Source organism: Ceratotherium simum, chromosome 11, assembly GCF_057802395.1.
Source record: "Ceratotherium simum simum isolate JZ-2026a chromosome 11, ASM5780239v1, whole genome shotgun sequence".
Lineage (NCBI taxonomy): Eukaryota > Metazoa > Chordata > Mammalia > Perissodactyla > Rhinocerotidae > Ceratotherium > Ceratotherium simum.
Genome location: NC_141910.1, coordinates 12,735,922 through 12,757,289, shown reverse-complemented (window position 1 = coordinate 12,757,289; position 21,368 = coordinate 12,735,922). Strand labels below are relative to the sequence as shown.

Sequence of the window (21,368 nt, the reverse complement as noted above, 5' to 3'; positions counted from 1 at the left end):
GTTTACAGTAATGTAAAGTCTATTTCCTGTAGTTTTTATGAGAATGTATTTCCCCCTCTTGCATTCAGATGAGATGAAGAGGAACTTCATTTCTTTTAAGTATTTTTTTAGACAACAGCATATTTGGACACCAGTATAAAGGTGAGGAATCTGACTCTGGGTAGGAGGGTATGAGAAAGAACTTCCTGGAGGAGATAATGTCTGCTCTGAGTTTTAAAGGATAAGTAGAAGTTTAATAGATTAATAGGGAGAAGAGAAGGTAGAGTGTTCCAGGCAAAGGGACGTGAATATTATGGAGATGAAAAAATAACGTGAAAAACCACTTGAAGATGTGGAGATGAGAAAACATGGGGAAAGACAAGTAGTTCTGGTGTGACTGGTGTGTTAGATGAAAGATTGGGAGTGGCTGGAGAGGAGAGAGCTTCAGGGGAAGAGAGCATGATACCAAAGGCAGAGAAACCAGTTTGCAAGCTCAGGCATAGTTCAGGCAAGAAATAATGGGTTGCTGAACTAAGAATGACATTGAGTAGGAGGGAGGTGAGAAGGAGGTGGATAAGAGAAAGAAGAAGAAGAAGAATTAACTGGCTCAGCGACCAGTTGGATGTAGGAGTAAGGAGGAAGCAGCAGTCACAATTGACTTCTGAGGTTCCAGGCTGGGCAACTAGGCGGTTGGTGGTGCCATCCACCAAGATGTGAAATTCTGGGAGGGGAGCAGGTTTGGACATCTCCCTTTGAGGTGTACGTGGGACCTGGAGGTGCATCTGGTTGGATCTGTGGATTGGAGGTTCTTCAGCAAACTGACGGTAGTTGAAGTTTCAGTTATGGTCATTTCACCAGGCTGACTACGTAGATCAAGAAGAGGCTTGAGACTGGAGGATACTAACCTTTAGGGGACAGAATCTCAAACAGGAGGCTATGATGGAGGTGTGGAAGAAATGTGGAAAGAAATTGAGGAGAGGGTAGGTTACAAAACCAACAGATAGTTTGGGAGGTTGGGAGGGCTAACAGCATCAGTACTGAAGAAGGGTCAAATTTTAATGCCGGATTCTTCTCTGTCGTACATGATTTGTTATTATATGTACACTAGTCTTTTCAATTAAAGCCCAGGTTCCTTAAGAACAGGAACTGAATGTTGTATTTCTATAGCATCTAGACTGGTACTGAGCATATGGTAAGTACTCTCTCTACATATTTTTTGGTTAACTGATCAACCTTATTCTAACTCCATATTTAAACTCTACAAAGATGTCAGATCGGTTTAAGCACGATCTCGTTACCTTTAATCTTTGTTGTCAGTGAGTGTGCCCATTGTTATAAAGGTGTTGCTGTCTGTTACCAGCAGGCACAGCACACTGCCCGTGAACTCACAGGCAGCTGACCTAACATTTTAGTTTAAAAAAATTCATCTGATATACCTCATCCCGGCTAGGGCCCAACCATCTACCTGCCCACGGCGTGGATTTGTGACTGACAGGAGGCAACATGCTAGCTGTCAGTTATTGACTGTCATGGAAGTGAAATCTAATTAGTTATATAAGCTTAAGCTGTTCAGCTTTAAGTCCACTAAAATTACATCAGGAAACTGAGGCATTATATAGGATTGTTTGGAAAAAGAAGATGGGTGCGATAAAATCTTTGTTTGATCTTGACACCTATGCATTAAGTGTACACCGGTTATGATCCATCTCTTTGTATCAATGTCATAAACAGAAGAAATGCCTCAGCCTATATCTATACCTCGCCGTGAGTCCCCCCCTGGGAAAGTGTGGTTGCCCTAGTCTCTGTGTGGAGAGAGGAGGAAAGGTGGAAGGAAGTTTCATTTAGAAATTAAGGATCCTTCTTTCTGTTAGGCAGTAATGAGTAGTTTCTTGTGTTTAGTGTCTCTTGCTGATAGCAGAAAGGATACATTTCACTCTCTCCCCAGCATAGTGCAGAAGTGGAACAGAGCATATTTTTCTATTTTTAATAAGTATAAAATTAAGTGCACAGGGTGAAGAAAAGCACCTAGAGCCGCATAACCAACATTTTCTCAAAAATTAGATTTTGCTCTCCGGAGCTCTACCCCAGAGCTTTCTATTATGATTTTAGGAAAAAACTTCACTTCTCCCACTACTCAAAGCAAGACATAAAACAGATTTTCCTTTAAGAAGAGTTGCGCCGTTTTCCTTGCCCTGCCGCTTTACCTCTACAGAGAAGGAGGAAATACTACACTGGGGACTAAAAGGGAAGATGGTGACTTACCAGCAAAATAGCAAAATACTCCTTTCCTGAAACCCAGCTAAAGGGACTAAAGGAAACAGAGAAAATTTCATCAACTGAAATTTGGAAATAGCCCCAATCTTAAACCATGTTTTCCAAGGGCTGTCTGCCAGTTTAAGATCAATTTGAATTAAAATAAAGGATGACATGTGGTTTATAACTCCCAGTGTTGGGAAAAACAATAGTGGAGGCTCAGAAGGACCCCACAAATTGGAGAGATGGGCTGGAGACCACCCATCTAGAAGGCGTGCTCTCTGGAAAGTTGGGAATGCACACAGGCCCCTTTTCCCTCTCTGCTCCAGCTTCTGATGAGGATAAGGTCTGGGGTGAGGACAGTTGGCTGGAGAGATGGGAAACCGTATCTTAGGAGCCAGCTTTGTAGCTGAGGGCCAACAGCACCAAACAAAGGCCATTGTGCAGAGAAAAATATTTGCTGAACCACCAAACAAGAATCCTGTAAACCATGGGGCTTTATTTTAATTTGATGTCTTATCAGTGACCAGCTCACTCCCATAAGAGGAAATAAACCCAAATCCTAGCATCAGGACAGAGCACAACCCAGCCTTCCACACAAACATACATACGCATTGAGAGGCGTTGGCCCAGCAGACGGAGGGCATGGAGACATTTCCCGGTCGCAACTGTCCATAGCTAGCCCCAGTTCCTCCCATCCCCCCTCAGGCTGCTGAACTTTTGAACTAATCATTGAAACCTCTACAACGTCCAGCTCTCTAGCTTAATTTCTAAGGGAAGAATTTGAGCAGTGTTAGATAAATAGGAGTAAGGAAATTTTATTTTTGGGCAAATGAGTTTAGACCAGTGGCTTTCAACTAGGGGCTCATTTACCCCCCTTCTTCCAAGGGAACATTTGGCAATGTCTGAGGATATTTTTGGTTATCACAACCTGTGTGGTACTACTGGCATCTAGTGGGTAGAGGCCAGAGATGCTGCTAAACATTCTTCAGTGCACAGGACAGGCCCCCCACACACACAACAAAGAATTATCCAGTTGAAAAGGTAATAGTGCCCCAGGGGAGAAACCCTAGAGATAAACTTCCTCCGTTGAAAGATTAGTTAACAGGCAAACAGACACAGAATTCAACATGCAACCCATCAGATGCTGTGGGGAAAAGTGGTGGAGGGGTTAAATATAATATTCAAAATGAAGACATATTAGAAAATACAAGAAGAGTTTGAACAACTGATTTATACCTTCAAGGAAGTTGGCTAAAATGTTCATTGTGAAATCAGAAATGAAAGATGAGGTGCTAGAATAAAGTTACAAAGAGGTCACAAGAGGCATGGATTAAACTCCAGAAGCATGCCCTTGCACAAAGCATTTACAATTGTACCAGAAGCTGCAAAAAAGCAGAATCAGAGTTACAGAAAAAGCAAATCAACGAGGAAGTGGGGCAGGCTTGAAAGATCCCTCCAGGAAAAGAAAATAGAAGTGAACCTAGTCAGAGTGGAGATAAGGGATACAGAGGAGAGACAGGAGGGATCCTACACACAGATTAGTTCTGTCAGGAATGTTGGGAACGTTCCTTGGTGTTCCCAGCGAAGAGCGTGGAACAAACTGAACAAAGGCAGGAGTCAAAGATAAAATAGAAAACTTTTTCAAAATGGAAGATAATGAAGAAAAACCGACAAATAATGATCCTGATGAACTTACTGAATTTCAAGGATCAAGAATGGCCTACAAATAAATTAATAAAAAATTAAGTCAGTCATATGTACTTGGTTGTTTAAACTTTTTTTTTTACTGTTTAAAAAATACTTTTTAAAAACTTCCTTTTAATTGAAACACATATAGGAGGGTATATAAATCTTAAGTGTACAGCTCAATACAGTTTTACAAAAGGCACATACTTACATAACCACACCTAGATCAGGAAACAGAACTTTACCAGCACCTCAGAAGCCCCCTCATGCCCCTCCCCAGTCACTTACACCTGACTCCCTAAAGCAAACTATGGCCTGCAGGCCACATCTGGCTCATATCTATGAGCTAAAAACGGTTTTTATGTTTTTAAATGATTAAAAAAAAATCAAGAATAATATTTCATGGTTCATGAAAATTGTATGAAGTCCACATTTCAGTGTCCATAAAGTTTTAATAAAACATAGCCATGCTCATCTGTTTGTGTATTGTCTATTGCTTGCACTGCGTCAGCACAGATGAGTAGTTGCCACAGAGACTGCATGCCGTACAAAGCGTTACATGTTTACCATCTGACCCTTAACATAGTTTCCCAACCCCTGTTCTAAGGTTACTATTATTCTAACTTCTAACCACATTGATCACTTCTGCCTGTTCTTGAACTTCATGTGTATGGAATCATAAATACATAAGTATTCTTGTATATTCTGACTTCTTTTGTTCAGTGTTGCGTTTGTGAGGTTCATCTATGGGTGTGTAGCAGTACCTGTAGTTCATTCATTCTGATTGTCATATAGTATTCCATTTTATGAATATACCACCATTTATCCATTAGCTTGTTGATGGTCTTTTGGATTGTTTCCAATTTGGTATTGTTGTGAATCATGCTGATATAATACATGCTTACATATGTCTCTTGGTACACATATGTTACACTTATATGTTTCTGTTGGGTATATACCTAGGTCTGAAATTATGTATGTTCAACTTTAGTAGGTAACTACTATCGATTTTCCAGAGTAGTTGTAGCAGTTTAAACTCCCACCAGCAGTGCTCCACATCCTCACCAGCAAATGCTATCAACAGTCTTTCTGTCACTGTGGTAGGTGTATAATCATCTCTCATTGTGGCTTTAATTTACGTTTCCCTGATGACTAAGGAGACTGGGCACCTTTTCATACGTCGTCTTTTGTGGAGTACCTGTTCAAGCCATTTGCCCGTTTCTCTGTTGTGTTTCTATCTTTTTCTTATTGATTGCTAACAGTTCTTTCTTTATTCTGGATATGCGTTCTTTGTTGGATATATGTATTGCAGTTCTCAGAGTATTGAAATAAAAAATTTGACCTAAGAATTCTATACCCGGTAAAGTTGCCATTCACATGTAAAGTCTTCATAAAAACATTTCCAAATATGCAAGAACTCAAATTTTCTGGAGATGAATCAAATCAGTCACAGATTGGGGAAGTTGTATATGAAGGGGCTGGCAGTGAAATTAAATGTAAAGTCTAAATTTAAATAACTGTGATAATTATTTTTCTAAAACAAAAATAATACAGTTACACTGTACTTGAAATAAATTTATTTTATATTAAATATCTCTTTTTTAATAGAGGGGGAAATATCTTATGAGGATACCAACAAAAAGCAGGAGGTAAAATGAAGGAGGAGGTGGAGAAATTGTAAGGGTGCTAACTTTTTTCTCTCCAAAAGTACCACTAGCATCACTAAAAACATACTATAGATGTTCCAGATTACCAGACATCAGAGGTGGGGGTAAAAGAAAATACAAAATTTATAGCAGAACATAGGAAAGAAAGAAAACAAGGAAACATAAACATGGAAAACGTAAAGTGACAGAAGACTATGCGTATGTTACAACAATAAATGTAAATAGGGCAAACTCACCTATTGAATTTAAGGTTAATAGCATTAAATAGCATCAAGAAGGTGAATAAACCTTATTTCGCCATGGGAAAACAGAACCATGTATTGGTCACTGATTCAGAGCGTATACTGTATTCTATTGAATATTACCCCAACCTTGCAAAGTATGGTTACCTGTCTGGAGCCGTAACTGAGTACAAGCCCATTGCCACACAGAAGACATAGATATATACAGAGATATATTAAATTTGTAAATGTATGTAGTACTGGTTTTATAACTAAGCATACTTGGTTATAAGTCCTATTTCTTCCCATAGAATATCTTCTCCCCCATACAGACATGTGATCAAGGACAGGGAGATACATATATAAAATCAGGGAAAGGGATGTAATTAAAAGAAACAATCTTCTAAAAGACTCCTTGGGCTGCCTTATAAACTACTAGAAGGGAGAGAGTGACTGGTTTTGTTTGGCACTTGGAGCTGTGTCTGCCTTCTGTGTTTTAGTAGCCTTCCCAGAGAAACCTGACCATCCAGTTTCTGGGTTGGCTTGGTTTTGGATCTTCAGGTCTTTTTTCCTAGCTGCTGGGATGGAGTTGCCAAGATTTGGTTTGCATGTATGAAAATCTCCTTTGTCTGCCCGTAACCTTGTAAGTTTTGAGTTTTTCTGATTTGGGGCAGAAGGTAGTCACCAAAAGCTACATTATATTCGAGTTCCAGTGTGAGACCCTCAGTCAATCCATTACTTTGACTTTTCTCCAGATAGTATAAACTGGAATAGAGCTCAGAAGTTCTGGCATATTCTTGTGTTCTGTTTTCTGTATGCTGTGTAGTATCCTAGTGCCTATAAAGAGCTTTCAGCCTACTGCCTCCAACACCCACATTCTTACGTTCTCTTTCCCTACGCACCCCCTCTTGGTCTCCTCCCCTCCTCCACTTCACATGCATCCTTCTGTAATCCTCTCTGTTTTATGGTTCAAAATAGTGTATATTTGGAACAAGTCATTTTTAATCCTTTAGTTGAAAGTATTCATTCATTCATGAAACATTTAAGCATCGATAGGTTGAGAACTCTGCTAGGTACCTTACCTCTCATCTAATCATCAACAAGTCTATAATACAGAAACATTATTTTCTATACACCGAGTTACACCATAAAGGTGGTATAACTCGGCCACAATCACACAGTTTGTTTGGCAGAGCCTAGAGAGCAGCTACCTATTGAGTTCGTGTTATGCACCAAATACCACACTTAGTCCTTTATGTATTTTACACATGAAGGCATGAGGATTAGAGAGGCTGGGGAGATAACTCGTCACAGTTGCCCAGGCCTCTGTCTGCAAAATCCGTGTTCGTTCTGCTGTGCCATGTTAACAATAAAAATGTGCTGTGATACACGCTTTGATATTTTTGTTGTCTGCAAGGTGCTTTGGGAGTCCAGAGGGAAAACAAGTCTGAGAAGTCCAATAGGGTTTCACAGAAAAGGTGGCATTAAACTAGGCCTTAAGAGATGAGTTTTTCCAAAGAGAGAAATAAAGGAAGGCACTATCATGATGAGAAAACATATTTAAAGACACAGGGGTATCGCATGGTTCCATGGAAGGGGCTGTGATGGCTGATGCAGGATGCAAGGTCGAGAGGTGTGCAGAGATGGCTCAGTGGGGGCCTTGTGGACTGTGCTCTGGAAGTTTAGGTTCCATCTTCTGTCTAGCCTGGAGTCGTCGCTGGGAAGTGATGTGATCAGATTTCTGTTTTGGGATTATAACTGGTGTTGTTGGGTAGGATGACCTAGGAGAGCTGAGACCAGCTGGGAGATCATGACAATAATTCAGGCAAGAGCCTGACCCAAGACGTTAGTGGGGGTGAAGAACATCCATGAGTGGAAGCCATAAGTGGTAGACAACTCCCATCAATTCATCTACTGTGGCTGCACACACCATTGTGCATCTTTTTGTTTGTTTTTATAAAACCAGGAACACAACTCATTTTCGCAAACTTGCTCTTACTCTTATACTTATTCTAGTGTGAGTAATGATGTGTATACCTTTATGCTTGCATATGTGTGCGTGTATACTAATGTATGTATGATTATGTGTACACTAACTAGCATATTGTACATGCTATACTGAAACTTGCTTCTCTTCCCCCTTAAAATATCTTGGAGGTCATTTTTTATCAGTAAATCTGGAGCTGCCTAATTCCTTTTGATGGCTACTTAGTATTTTGTTATATGGATGCACCATAATGTATTTATAATATATAATGTATTATGATGGACATTTAGGTTTCTTATATTTTGCCATTACAAATGATGTAATATGTGTATACACATCGCTGTACATATGCAAGTATATCCAAATTTCTAGAAATAAATTCATAGAACATTTGAAATTTTTTGAAATTGCTGAGTCAAACAGACTCATGTGCATTTGTAATTTTAACATATTGCTAAGGTACTTTCCATACTGCCTATTTTCCTATTCTCTCACCAATACAAGGAGTGATTAGACTTTGATGCTGACTCATCTGATAGGCAAAACTGGTACCTTATTGTAGCTTTATTTATGTTGGAACCATTTGCATTTCCCTTTCAAAGAATCATTTCTATCCATTTTTCATTTTTTTCTTGTGTTATTGACCTTATTTAACTACAAGAGCTCTTCATATAGTAAGGAAATTAGCCATTTATCTGGTCTCAGTTCCAAATATTTCTCCCCAGTGTGTTGTTTGCTTTTCGGCTTGACTTTTGGTATTTATTACTATAAAATTTTCTTTAGTTAAATTTATCAGGGTTTTTTTCTGTGTGTCTGTGGCCTCAGAATTTCATGTTAGAGAAGGCCTTCCTTCTTCCATGATTATTTTTAAAAACTGTTCCATTGTTTTTCTTCGAGAGCTTGTATAGTTTCATTTTTTTGTATTTAAATCTTTCAACCATTTGGAATATATTTTGGGATACAGTATTAAATATGGATCAAACTTTTTCTCAGTTGTCCCAACACCACGCATTGAAAAATTAATCTTTCCCCGTTGATTTGAAATGTCATTAGATATCCTTTTTTGTGTAGGTCTTATATACGCAGGTAGATCATAAGCTTTTTAAAGGCAGCAATCCAGTGTTATCGTGTCTTGTATCCCCCATAAATCAGAGCATAATGTTCTGCATAAAATAGATACAACATTAATTTTTTTACATTTAAAAAATTGTGAATTGCATATATAGGAAAATACACAAAACATATACAACTTAATATAAATGTATAAAATGAACACCTGTGTAACCACAACTTAGACCAAGAGGCCATTTCCAGCTCCCCAGAAGTCCCCTGTTTACCCTTCCCAATCACAGCCCTTTCCCATCCCCCAGAGGTAACCACTCTTGACTTGTGACGGTGATTTCCTTGTTTTTCGTTTCCTTAAGGTTGAACCATATGAAATCACCATTTTTTGTAGTAAAAAATCTTTGACTATCTGCAATTTCCTATTTCAACCTAGCAGTATTACCACCTATGTATGGATCTCTAAACAGTATAGTTTAGTTGAGCCTGTGGTTTTTGGTGAGGAAGATTGGCCCTGAGCTAACATCCATTGCCAATCTTCCTCTTTTCTACTTGAGAAAGATTGTCGCTGAGCTAACATCTGTGCCAGTCTTTCCCTGTTTTGTATGTGGGACGCCTCCGCAGCATGGCTTGATGAGTGGTGTGTAGGTCTGTGCCCCGGTATCCGAACCTGCGAACCCTGGGGTGCCAAAGTGGAGTGCACGAATTTAACGACTATGCCACCAGGCCAGCCCCTAGTTGAGCCTCTTTTTGAATACCATTTCAGTGTAATCTTACTGTATTTGTTCTTCTGTTCTCTGCTGCTTTTGCTCACTGTGATGCTGTAGTATTCAACCATGTTGTTGCAGGCTGTTAGTTCTCATTGCTGGATGTATCCCATTCTGTGACTCAGCTACATCCTTATTTATCCATCCCACTGTTGCTGGATTATGGGTTGTTTCTAGTTTTGAGTATTGCAAACCATGTTGCTATGAAAATCCTTGTACGTGTGTTTTGATGCATGTGACCAAGGTTTCTTCTAGGACAGGATCAGCAAAGTAGGGCCAGCTGCCTGGTTTTGTTTGTTTGTTTTATTTTTGTAAAAAATAAAAACTTTGCATTTTGAAATAATTTTACACGCGTAGAAAAGTAGCAAAGTTGGTACAGAGAGTTCCTGTATACCGTCTACTCAACTTCCCCTCATGTAAACATCTTATATAATTATGGCACATTGGAAACGAAGACATTAGTGTGTTAATGTCGGTACAGTGCTGTTAACTATAGACTCTTTGGATTTCAGCAATATTTCCATTAATGTCCTTTTGCTGTTATAGGACTCAGTGCAGGACACCACATTGCATTTAGTTGTAACGTCTCCTCAGACATGAAACAAACTTGCCAACCGTAGCACAGTATTTGTGTAAAGTTCTTTTTGTTTTCAGCCTTATAGTATCCGGTCAAAACACTGTTTTCCAAAGCTATGCTTACATAGTCTTTTGAGTCTTATTTCTTTCACTTAGCAAAATTCATTTAAAATTCATCCTTGTTGTTGTGTGAATCAATAGTTTGTTCCTTTTATTTTTTTTTAAATTGTGGTGAACTTTTGCATAACATAAAGTTAACCATTTTTAAAGTGAACAGTTTAGTGGCATTTAGTACATTTGCAGTGTTGTGCAACCACCACCCCTACGTAGTTACAAAACATTTTCATCACTCCAAAATAAAACCCTGTACCCATTAAGCAGTTACTCTCCATTCCTCCCTCCTCCCAGCCTCTGGCAACTACCAATGTGCTTTCTGCTTCTATGGATTTACTCATTCTAGATATTTCATATGAATGGAATCGTACAATATGTGACCTTGGTGTCTGGCTTCTTTCACTCAGCATAATGTTTTTGAGGTTCATCCACATTGTAGCATGTATAAGTACTTTATTCCTTTCTTTTTAAAATTGTGGTAAGATATATATAACATAGAATTTGCCATTTTAACTATTTTTGAGTGAACAGTTCAGTGGCATTAATTACATTCACAGTGTTGTGCAACCATTACCACTATTTCCAAAACTTTTTCATCACCCAAAACAGAAATTCTGTTACCCATTAAGCAATAAGTCCTCATTCTCCACCCCTCCCAGCCCCTGGTAACCTCTAATCTAATTTTTATCTCTATGAATTTGCCTATTCTAGATGTTTCATGTAAGTGGAATCATAAAATATTTCTTCTCTTATGCCTGGCTTATTTCATTTAGCATAATGTTGTCACGGTTCATCCATGTTGTAGCATGTGTCAGAACTTCATTCCTTTTTACGGTTGAATAGTATTCCATTGTATAACTATACCACATTTTGTTCATCTGTTGATGGATGCTTGTGTTGTTTTTACCTTCTGGCTCTTGTGAATAGTGCTGGTATGAACACTGGCATACGGGTATCTGTTTGAGTCCTTGTTTTCAATTCTCTTGGATTTATACCTAGGAGTGGAGTGGTTTGCCATCCCCTGGTCTAGAACCTGTATAATGGTAAACTGAATTCCAAAGTGGTTAGACTACAGTCTTGACAACACTTGGTTTTACCCGATTTAAAAATTTTTGCCAGTCTGGTCTGTGTGGAACGGTATTTCATTGTGATTTTAATTTGTATTTCCTGATTTCTAATGGAGTTGAACACATTGTCACATGTTTATAAGCCTTTTGGATTTCCTGTTTTGTAATGTGCCCATTAATTTTCCTATTGGTGGTTTGCCTTTCTAAGTTAGTGTTGATGAATTGATGTCTCCAAATAATGTTTACTCTGTGTTTCTGCAGAACAAATAGTGGAGAAAGATGAAGGTCCATATTACACTCACCTGGGATCTGGCCCCACGGTAGCCTCTATCCGGGAACTCATGGAGGAGCGGTGAGTGATACACAGATGTCCGAGGAGAAATGGGCAAGTTGTTAATAGAATATGGATTTTAAGCAGCTCTCATTTTCGTTGCCTTGTACTAGACAGCTTACAGAAAGGAAGCCCTGACATCCAGACTGTGGAAGGTTGGATGTGGGAGTCTCACCCTCAGTGCCTCTTCTATCTCTAGGTCTCCCTCCATATATCCCACTCCTCCCTGTCTTTTTTGAAATACTTTTTACTGGAGAAATGTGGTTAAATGGTTATATGTCCTAAGAGTTTCCTGTGGTCTGAATTATGCTGCTGGCTTTCCTGTGGTATTGTGTAGCATGTTCTTCTGCCCTCTGTAAATTGGTAGTTAGATCTAAAGACTTGATCAGAATCAGATTGTTTTTTCTTTCTTTCTTGTTTTTGAAACTACTTCATAGGTGATATTTTGTACCTCTACTGTGATCTGCTATGAACCTCTTAATTACCCTGTACTATCTTCTACTAGGAGAAATGTAATGTTTCATCTTTGGCCAGTGTCTCCTGAGTCCTTTTGACATGATCCTAGGAGTCTTTAATAGCTTTCTTGATTTCTCATATGACAAGGTGTTCTGGGTTCGCATTGTACATTTATCCGAGAAGTCCTATTTCTTTTTATTGGGGGAAAAAGTATTGAGAAAACAGACTCTAGGTACTAGGGGTACTCATTACTACTGGAGTGCTCATTATTTCTAGGCTATTTCAGTAGAAGGAGCTAAAATATATGTGTAGGTTTTTTATTTTTGTTATTGTTTAGTGATTAAATACATCATGAATTTATATTGACACTTCTGATTCAAACTCAAGCTCTGTTTGTTTTAAACAGTTTGTATAGATAGAGACTTTAAAATCTATGTACATGTCCACAGCAGATATTAAATACGGTGAGTTCCAGCTTATGGAGAGGTAAAATAGCTTGGTGAGTGAGAGCATGTGGACACCAGAGCTAGACTACCATCCAGTCCTGGCCCTGCCACTTACTGCTGAGTCCTTGGGTAAGTTGCTCTACTCTGTGACTCAGTTTTCTTATCTGCAAAATGGAGGTGATGATAAAAGTACATACATTGTAGGAGAGTTGTGAGGATAAACTGAACTGATGTCTGGAAAGCACTTAGTGCTTATTAGTAAGTACTGCCTACAGGGTGTCTATCTCATATACATGTGTACTGATTGCATTTTTAATAACAAGCATTATTATTTTAATAATAAAGGCAAAGATTATGTAGACATAATCATGTTTGCTCATGCATATACATACAGATGTGGGGAAGGTCGAGGGGCTTAGTGTTTCCACAAATTGGGGAATCAGATTTTGTCTGACCAGGGGAGCCAGATTAATCCTGTCGTTAATATAGCAGGGAACGTGAGTTTGAACTGAATAACTGTAATGGCATCCTGAATGAATAAAAGGTAAGATTGAGGGAAGACAGTGATCTGCTGTGAACACTCTTAATTACCCTGTACCACCTGGAAACATTTATATTCAAAATAGCCCATCAGAAAAGCATTTGATCAAAGACTCGATCTGTAAATTCAAGCCTGATTAAAGGGGCACCTCTGAGTCCATGAGAATGAAACACTTAAAGCAGAGTGCGTGTATGTACGTGCACACCCACATGTGCCCACGTGCGTAGGTGCTGCAGTTTTGAGGTTGGAGCAGGCATCTCATTGGCCAGTGATTTTTGTAAGGAGTCTTGACACTGTCGTTTTCAGGTTGAGGGCTGCAGGGGAGTCAAATGTTCAAGTTTGATCTGAGACAGTTTTTGTATGTCTTTATTTCATGGTAACAGTTTACAAGATTTCTAGAGAGCTCTCTAAATAACTTTTAGTTATAGAACAGTATGTTTTGAAACAAGGATTAAGAGAGAGAGAGAAAGTTGAGACTTGTCCTTTTTTCTCATTGCTTTAAAAATAACAGCCAAGTGTAGATTCTTTAGAAACTGATCCAAGGGAGGAATTCCTCTCAAGACCAGGAATACTTGTGTTTTTCCTCAGCAACTGGTTTATTTTTATCTTAAGGACCTTGTAAATCATGTAACAGATTGCGATTCCATCTTTATGTTGGCTGCTAGTAAGTTTAGAGCCAGATTTGTGTACCCCCGTTAGGAGGAGCGTAATTTCTCATCTTTGGCCTGTGGGAGCCTATTCACATTCACTCCTGAGTCCTTTATGCCGTGACCCTAAGGAGTCTTCATAGCTGGTTTCTCATATGATGAAATGTTCCAGGCTCATCTCTCAAAAATATGCACAAGACCCCACTGTTTGCATTTTGTGTACCAACATCATGTCTGTCTATTTCCCCTGTTACTCTGATTTCATCACCTGTTATTTTTATCACATAGATGTCTTTTTAAGTTCCTTTCAGGAACAAGGAAAGGAATGAAGGATTGATGAAAATCACCTGGCTGGGGATCTAGTTTGTGAATGGTCTAGGCTGTCTGTTTCCCCAGACCCTCCCCTCAACCCTCTCTCTGTGAGACCACTCTGCTTCCAGGAGCTGGGCAAAGGCAGGGAGGGGGAGCGAACTGAAATCAAGGAGACTTTGGTGCTTTTGGCTTATCTGGTAAAGATTTGGAGAAAGGAGGGGGAGGTGGAAAGCAAATCCTAAAATATTAACCTGATTTATTTGTGGGTTCCATACCTCCTGGGTAGCCAGGTCCTCATTGTCATAGATAATTGAAGTCAGTTGTTCAAACCCACATCTGAGAATGGTGTGCTGCACAGAGCCACGTGTCCTCCAGCTGGGAAGGGGATTCTCTGCAGCCTAGGAATTCATTAAATGTTCATTCTATAAATGAAGAACTGACACTGTGCTCACAAATCTGAGTTTGGGGGAACTGGTCTCATTACTGTGTGAGAGAGAGAACCCTGAAGCAGCACGACTTAGATCAGTGGTTCTCAAACTTGAGCGTGCTTCAGAGGCTCACTCAGGGATTATGAAAGCACAGGTTGCTGGACCCCACCCCAGTTTCTGACCCAGCAGGTCTGGGATGGGACCCGAGAGTCTATCCTCCCAAGTTCCCCGGTGATGCTGGTCTCACACCACCCTTTGAGAAACACGGGCTAAGATGGTCGGGTTATCCTTTAGAATAAGGTTTCAGCCTGTCCTTCTAGACTTCATTTAGGATCTAGGAGTTCATCTATATACTAGAAGGGGCCTCTTAATGATAGGCTAGAAAGTAAGACATTTAAGAAAAAAGAACTAAATCCGGAATCGGTAGGTTGTATTTAAACACAGAGACAGTTCTGGTTTAAAAAAAAAAAAAAATCTAGCTGATCAGTTGTGCTTGATTGACCCTCTTATGTGCTCTTGAATGTGAAGTCCACTGCGGGAAGCGTTTCTCAGAAGGGTGCAGTGGGGGGCAGGTCCTGGTCAGAAGGCCTGGTCTGCGTCCGCAGCTCACCCTCCCGTGGGGAACACGATATCCTGTCTGTTTGGGTGAGAGCAGTGTGGTCACTGTGCTTCCCACAGCGACCCCAGGACACACGGAGTGCCCAGCTCTGCCCTGGTGGGCCGCTTCCTGATAAATGATTGTTGCATTGAAAGTTTTCCAGGAACCGAACCAAAGCAGCTCTCTCTGGTCTTCTCCTCTTGAGCCAGACCAGGCTGTATGAAGTGCCCAGTGCCCTGACTCCAGACACGTTTTATAGGGACTGACCTAGCCTCAGAATGTTAGTGAGCTATTTAGCAGAAACACTCTTAACCTCTTCACTGAGATCTGGAGTGAAACAGAGAACACTGAACTCGGAGAAACCTTAGATCAGCATTTTAAAAAATATTTGTTTTCTTTTCCAATTACAAAAATAAAACATATCTATAAAAGGCCTTTTAAAAAAAATTGAGAGTGAATAAGGCTCTCGAGCAATTATCCTTCCCAGAAGAAACTTTTTTAAAAAGTTTGATGCTTACCTTTCAATTTTTTCTGTTTACAAAGATATACATATGTATATAGATAAATTTTGAACCAAATGGGATCAGTCATAATATAACCACTGTTTGCAGCAGCTTTGTTCCTCCACTTAATTTCTTCCATGTCAGTACATATAATTCTGCCGAATCTTTTTTGATGGCTACATGGTTTTCCATTGTATGGAAATTTATTTTATTATATTGTATTATATTTTATTTAGCCAGTCCTATACTAGATGTTTGTTGTTTCTAATTTCTGTGTTGTTAATGCAACAATGAATATCTTGTTCCTAAATCTTGTATTTGTACAGTTATTTCTCAGGTAGAAATTCCTAGAAGTGGAGTGGATGAAATAAAGAATATGCATAACTATATATGGATGTATGTAAAGAATATGTATAACTGTAATAGCTATGATAACATTATCCTCTGTTAAATAGTATATTAAAATAATATGCGATGACCAAATTGGATTCGTTACAGAAATACAAGGATAGTTTGATTTAGACAGTCTGTTAAAATAGTATACCATGTTAATTGATCAAAGAGAAAAACCCGTTCAATCCTCTATGTTCTTAGATGCTAAAAATGTATTTGATAAAAGTAATCAATTCTTGATGAAAAATCCTTAGAACAGGAGACCTTTGGTAGAACCCTTAAAAGTAAGGAAGTCTCTGTTTCTATCCGGAAGTCAGCTAACTTCATGCTCAGTGATGAATAGTTGGAAACATTTCTGGTAAAGTCAGGAAATAAGCAGAGATGCCTGCTAGCACTTCGGAACCGCTGGCCAGTGTAGAGACAAGAGACTGAGATAGAGGCATAAAGAGTGGACAGGAGGAGGTGGCAAATGACCATATTTGCAGATGGTATGATATTGTAAAGAGTCTGAAACTAAAGAGCCATTAAAAATAAGACAATTCAGTAAGATGGCTGTTTACATTATTAAGAATAATTAATATTGATTGGGCTCTTCCCTCATGCCAGGAACTTCAAAGCACTTTAAATAATGCAATTCCTGCGGATTGTCTCATTTGATCTTTTTCCAAGCCTAGGAGGTAGGAACCATTTTTATCTCCAGTATACAGATGAGAAAACTGAGGCTTAGAGAAGTTCGGTCATTGACCACAGTCCTGTACCAGAAAGTGGCTGGGCTTTTGCTCATCCCAGTCTGTCTGCCCTCCAAGGATGCACTTTAACCCCCATTCCCCCAGGTAGCTGTGTGGCCTTGGGCAGGTCAGTTCAGATCTGGGGGCCATAGTTTCATCACCTCTGAATGTGGTGTGTTTAGTTAGATGGTCTCAGAATCCCTGAGTGTGTGCACATGTGTGTGGGCCAGGGCAGGAGTGTATGCAGGAACCAGACGTGTTTACTGTCCTTGTCAGGTTCACATGCCAGCTAGGATTGTTGAAAGAGAACAGGAAGAGTTTCCCCATTTCTTCCCTCTTGTTTATTGAATTTGTAAATAACTGACTCTCAGGGTGACTTAGCAACAGGGCTGGATAGAAATGCCTGCATTTAGCCTTTGGTTTGAGTACCTTTCCTGGAGGCTCAAAGGTAATAACCAGGGACATTCTGCTTGACTGCCCCTCTGCCCTGGGACAGAGCTGGGCCAGGTGGGCCACAGGCCTTAGGAACCTGTGAAGTAAGCCTGGCTGCTGTATCCCTGGAGGCTCTAAGCACAGAATAAACATGTAAACCTTTCTCTTTCTTCTCTGTTGCCCCTACAGTAACCAGAAACCCAAGCTGCAGCACACTGAGGCCTGCTTTCTTACCAAAGTTGCTCTTTGGGGTTCCGCTGTGCTAATGGTGGCTTCTGTGTCCCTCTGCAGGTACGGAGAGAAAGGGAAAGCCATCCGGATTGAGAAGGTCATCTACACCGGGAAGGAGGGGAAGAGCTCTCGGGGCTGCCCCATCGCTAAGTGGGTGAGTATCGAGACCCTGCAGCCCAGGCTGTGCCTCCCTCTCCTCGCCCAGGCCCGGGCAGGGTGTGTGGAGGAAATAGACGTGTTCACTGTCTAGGGGAACCGCAGAGCCAGCATCTGGTGCGTCGTGAGGGTCATTTTCCCCAGCCCCAGCCATTTGTCCTCATTTTCTTTAAATGCCAGCACCTGGAGTCCTGGGCTGACCTCAGAACTGCTCTGGTCATTACGCTCAGCTCCTGCTGTCCCCGTGGTTCAGGGCTGAAGCTGCAGATGTCGTCTTACGCAAGGCTGGGCCCCACTGTGGACCGTTTGACTCCTGTGCCCCTCTGTGTGCTCCAGAGCTGCCAGTGTTCCTGTCTCCTGTCTGGAAGAGGCTGGGCCCCCGGGCAGGGTTGGGGGCAGCCTTGCATCTGCTTTACTTCTGAACCACTGTTTCCTGTGAGGCAGACTAAGTGTCTCTGCAGAGGGATCGTCAGTGACTCAGACCGTAGTTTCACCCAAAGTTTTCTGACCTTGCCCTTCTAGTCCTCACAGAGATCTTCAGAACCGCTGCAGGGTTAGGGCTCAGACACAGCGGCAGGGTGATTGGGCAGCTGCGAGCTCAGCACTGGGCTGGGTGCTTGGTGGGGGAACAGGCGTGGAAGATGGAAGGCTCTGTCCCCGTGTCCCAGCTGCTTGTGATGTAGAGACACATAAAATCAAATCACGGAGACCTGAATAATCGAGGGTTAACTCAAGAGGCAGACTTGGTGCTGTAGAGGTCAGGGGCAAGGGACATGCATGGCGGGAAGAACGTCAGGCCAGGTTTCCCAAAGAAGGTGGACGCATGTGGGGCTGTGAATCCGGGGCCATGTTCAATGGGCTGAGGGAGGGTAGAAGCATTCCTGGTGAGGAGAGGCGTGTGAGCAAAGGCAAGAAGGCTGTGAACATACATGGCTCCTTGGAGTGCAGGAAGGTGGCGAGATGACCTTGTCAGCCCGTGTCTGTCTGTGCACATGCCTCTTCTTATCTGGAATATACCCCATGCCTTTGCACCTTGGTTTTTAAGGAAAATAAAAGGTGTCTGAACCTGAACTACCACATGCCTATTTGTAGCAATTTTCAGTCAGTATTGCAGAATTATAAACAACAAAACAATCTGCAACGGCTTAGAGCAGTCAGAGGTGTGAAGAAGCATATCATCCCTGCCTTGGTGAAGGATGGTCATTGCAGTGGGAGGTGGACTGTGTCCGTCTGTGACTGATTGGTTTGGGGTGTTGTCCCCCCAGAGAACCCATCAGGGAAATGGCATCTGCCCCTTTCTCCTGCTAATCCGTGCGGTTGTGGAGGAATTACAAAGCCTTGGGCAGGAAACTGAAGATCCTTGGGGCACAGGTAGAGTGAGGGACTTTTCCAGCTTCAGAAACAGTTGGCACTTTAAGGAAAGAAAACAGCTGGCTGTGGGGGTGGCACTGAAGAAGAGAATATGCGTTTCCAGCCCCTGGATGCCCCTGGAAGCGTTAACTCTTGACCAGCACGCGCTCGTGTGTCTCTGCTGAGGACCAAGGAGGGAGGCGCCCAGGTAAAGCATGAGATCCGTTCCTTTCCCCTCCGTTCTTGTGAGGGGAAAGTCAGAATGATGGACGGGGGAGGAACGTGGTCCTCAGCTCATTGGCCCCCCGGGGTCTGTGGACAGATGCCTAGAGCAGAGCACATGTAGCACAGTGAACTTGAGGCTTTGTCCAAAAGATGGAACAGGGACCGGCCCCATGGTATAGTGAATGAGTTTGGCACATTCCACTTTGGCAGCCCATTTTTGCAGGTTCAGATCCTGGGTGCAGACCTACACCACGCATCAGCCACACTGTGGCAGCGACCCGCTTATTAAAAATAGAGGAAGATTAGCATAGATGTTAGCTCAGGGCTAATCTTCCTCAGAAAAAAAAAAAAAGTGGAACATCTCATGGGCTTCACAGGGCCTGGTGGGTGATGCCCCCTTTGAAAGAAAAGCCCAGGTAGAGGGAAATGCATAGTGACAGTGTTCCCAGAAGTGGAGAAATTCCTGTATCTGATGAGAAAAGATAAAAGGAGAGAGGAAAGAAATAGTTTTTTATGAGAAGAGCAAATGATGGTAGATCACAGAACTATTACAGTGGCAAGAAAATGGCAGTGCTGAGTTATGTTTTTTTCTTTTCTGGCCATCTCCCTTAGTATGGTGGACCACTCTTGTTTTTTGCTTACATAGCCACCAAATACCCTAGTATTTTGGTGGTGGGGCTCATCTAAAGAGTTCCACCTCCTTGGAAGTTGGAGAGAGGCAGGTGTTCCCTTTCCCTGCCCCCCTGGGGAAGTGACCTGCAAACGCCAAGAAGGACAGATTATTCTTGGTGGCAGCATGGCATCAAGAGCCTGGGCAGTGGTCCATGGCTGTGGCAAGTGGCAGCCTCCAGCCACCTGTGGTGGACGACACCCCCTCTGCTTCTCCCTGCCCCGTAGTCCTGTGTCCAGAGCCTGGGTTTCCTTTACCAACAAGGGTTCGTGTCTGTGTTTGCAGCCTGAACCCCAACTGGTATCTTCAGCTAAAAGCAGTATCCCTGACAATTTCTAGATGTGACTGGCCAGGATCTTGGGGTACAAAGTCGAGGTGCATCATGGGAGCCCAACAAATGTGTGTTAAGAAAATGACGTGAGAAAGACCCAGAGAGCCCACTGGTGATCTCAGATATTAAGGTGGCCTGTACAAAGTATGGAAGTCACCAAGTATGGGAGTAAGAGAGTGACCCAGGTAGCATTTCGAAGGGTCAGAATAAATGGAGGCATGTCAGAAGCAAACACTGCAGATGGTAGAAATGGGCTTTTGGTAGAAGAACCCGGGAGATGCTGCTTGGGCCGGTCTGTAAACGTCACAGAGGTCAGAAGGCAGGTATTTGAAGGCCCATAAGGATCTTGATGGAGGGGACTTCTGGGAGACGCCAGGGGTGGAACTAAGTGCCGAGGGTGGAGTGATAGGAGGACAGATGGGGTTTCTGTGGGTGCTGTGCTCAGGGACCTCCTACCCAGGATCTGGGGGAGAGGTGTGTGATTCCGGGATGGCACAGGCACCATGTGTGTTGCCATGCTCAGAGGTTGGTGTGTTCGTGCCTTCCATTGGCCTTTGACTTTTGCACTTTGTGCGTGTCATCCTGCTGGGTTCTTGCATAGAGTGTGGGTCTCGAGCTCCCCTTCGTTTTCGTACAGTTTTTTTAAGTTTGCCCAGAGGCCTGGGAGGATGTGGCCACAGAGGGCTGTGTGCTTGTGCCTGGTCACATTTGTGTGTTTGCCACTCAGGAAACCCAAAGGACGTGGCCTCAATCTCAGCTTCGACAGGTCAGATGTCTCCCTGTGTGCTCTGAACACGTCGCACATGAGTGCGATTAGCTGGTGTGCTGCCTCGGGCACTGAGCAGAGGTTGACGATAGTGCCTCGAAAACCCTTGTCATAGGGACCGCCGTGTTATCAGTACCTTCGAAGTGTGCAGATGCCCGGCTCAGTCTGTGGGAGGCCAGGCCATCACACAAGGAGTTCTCACGCGACAGATGATTCAACGATGTGTTCGTGTGTACTGATCCCAGAAAACAGATTTTAAGATAATGATGTAGTTGATGCTTCCATGGGGGGATACCGTTATCACTGTGGCTCAAGGCGGGAACTTGTGGCCCAGAGATGTGTTTTGTTCAGCAGGCAAGGTGTCCTTTAAAATTTTGAAGGAAACTCTGACACATGCTACAGCATAGATGGACCTTGAGGACGTTATGCTCAGTAAAATAAG

At 42.0% G+C, this 21,368-nt stretch overlaps 1 protein-coding gene across 3 annotated transcripts in view; it reads left to right on the top strand.

Moving 5' to 3' along the window:
- The window catches only part of TET3 (tet methylcytosine dioxygenase 3), a 102,613-nt gene that overhangs the window by 58,766 nt on the left and 22,479 nt on the right, over positions 1-21,368 (top strand). For all 3 annotated transcript variants that reach the window (XM_087436558.1, XM_087436557.1, XM_014791414.2), the window contains 2 exons: positions 11,644-11,734; positions 17,489-17,582. In XM_087436558.1, coding sequence (XP_087292684.1) covers positions 11,644-11,734; positions 17,489-17,582 — 185 coding nt within the window. The remainder of the gene's footprint in view (positions 1-11,643; positions 11,735-17,488; positions 17,583-21,368) is intronic.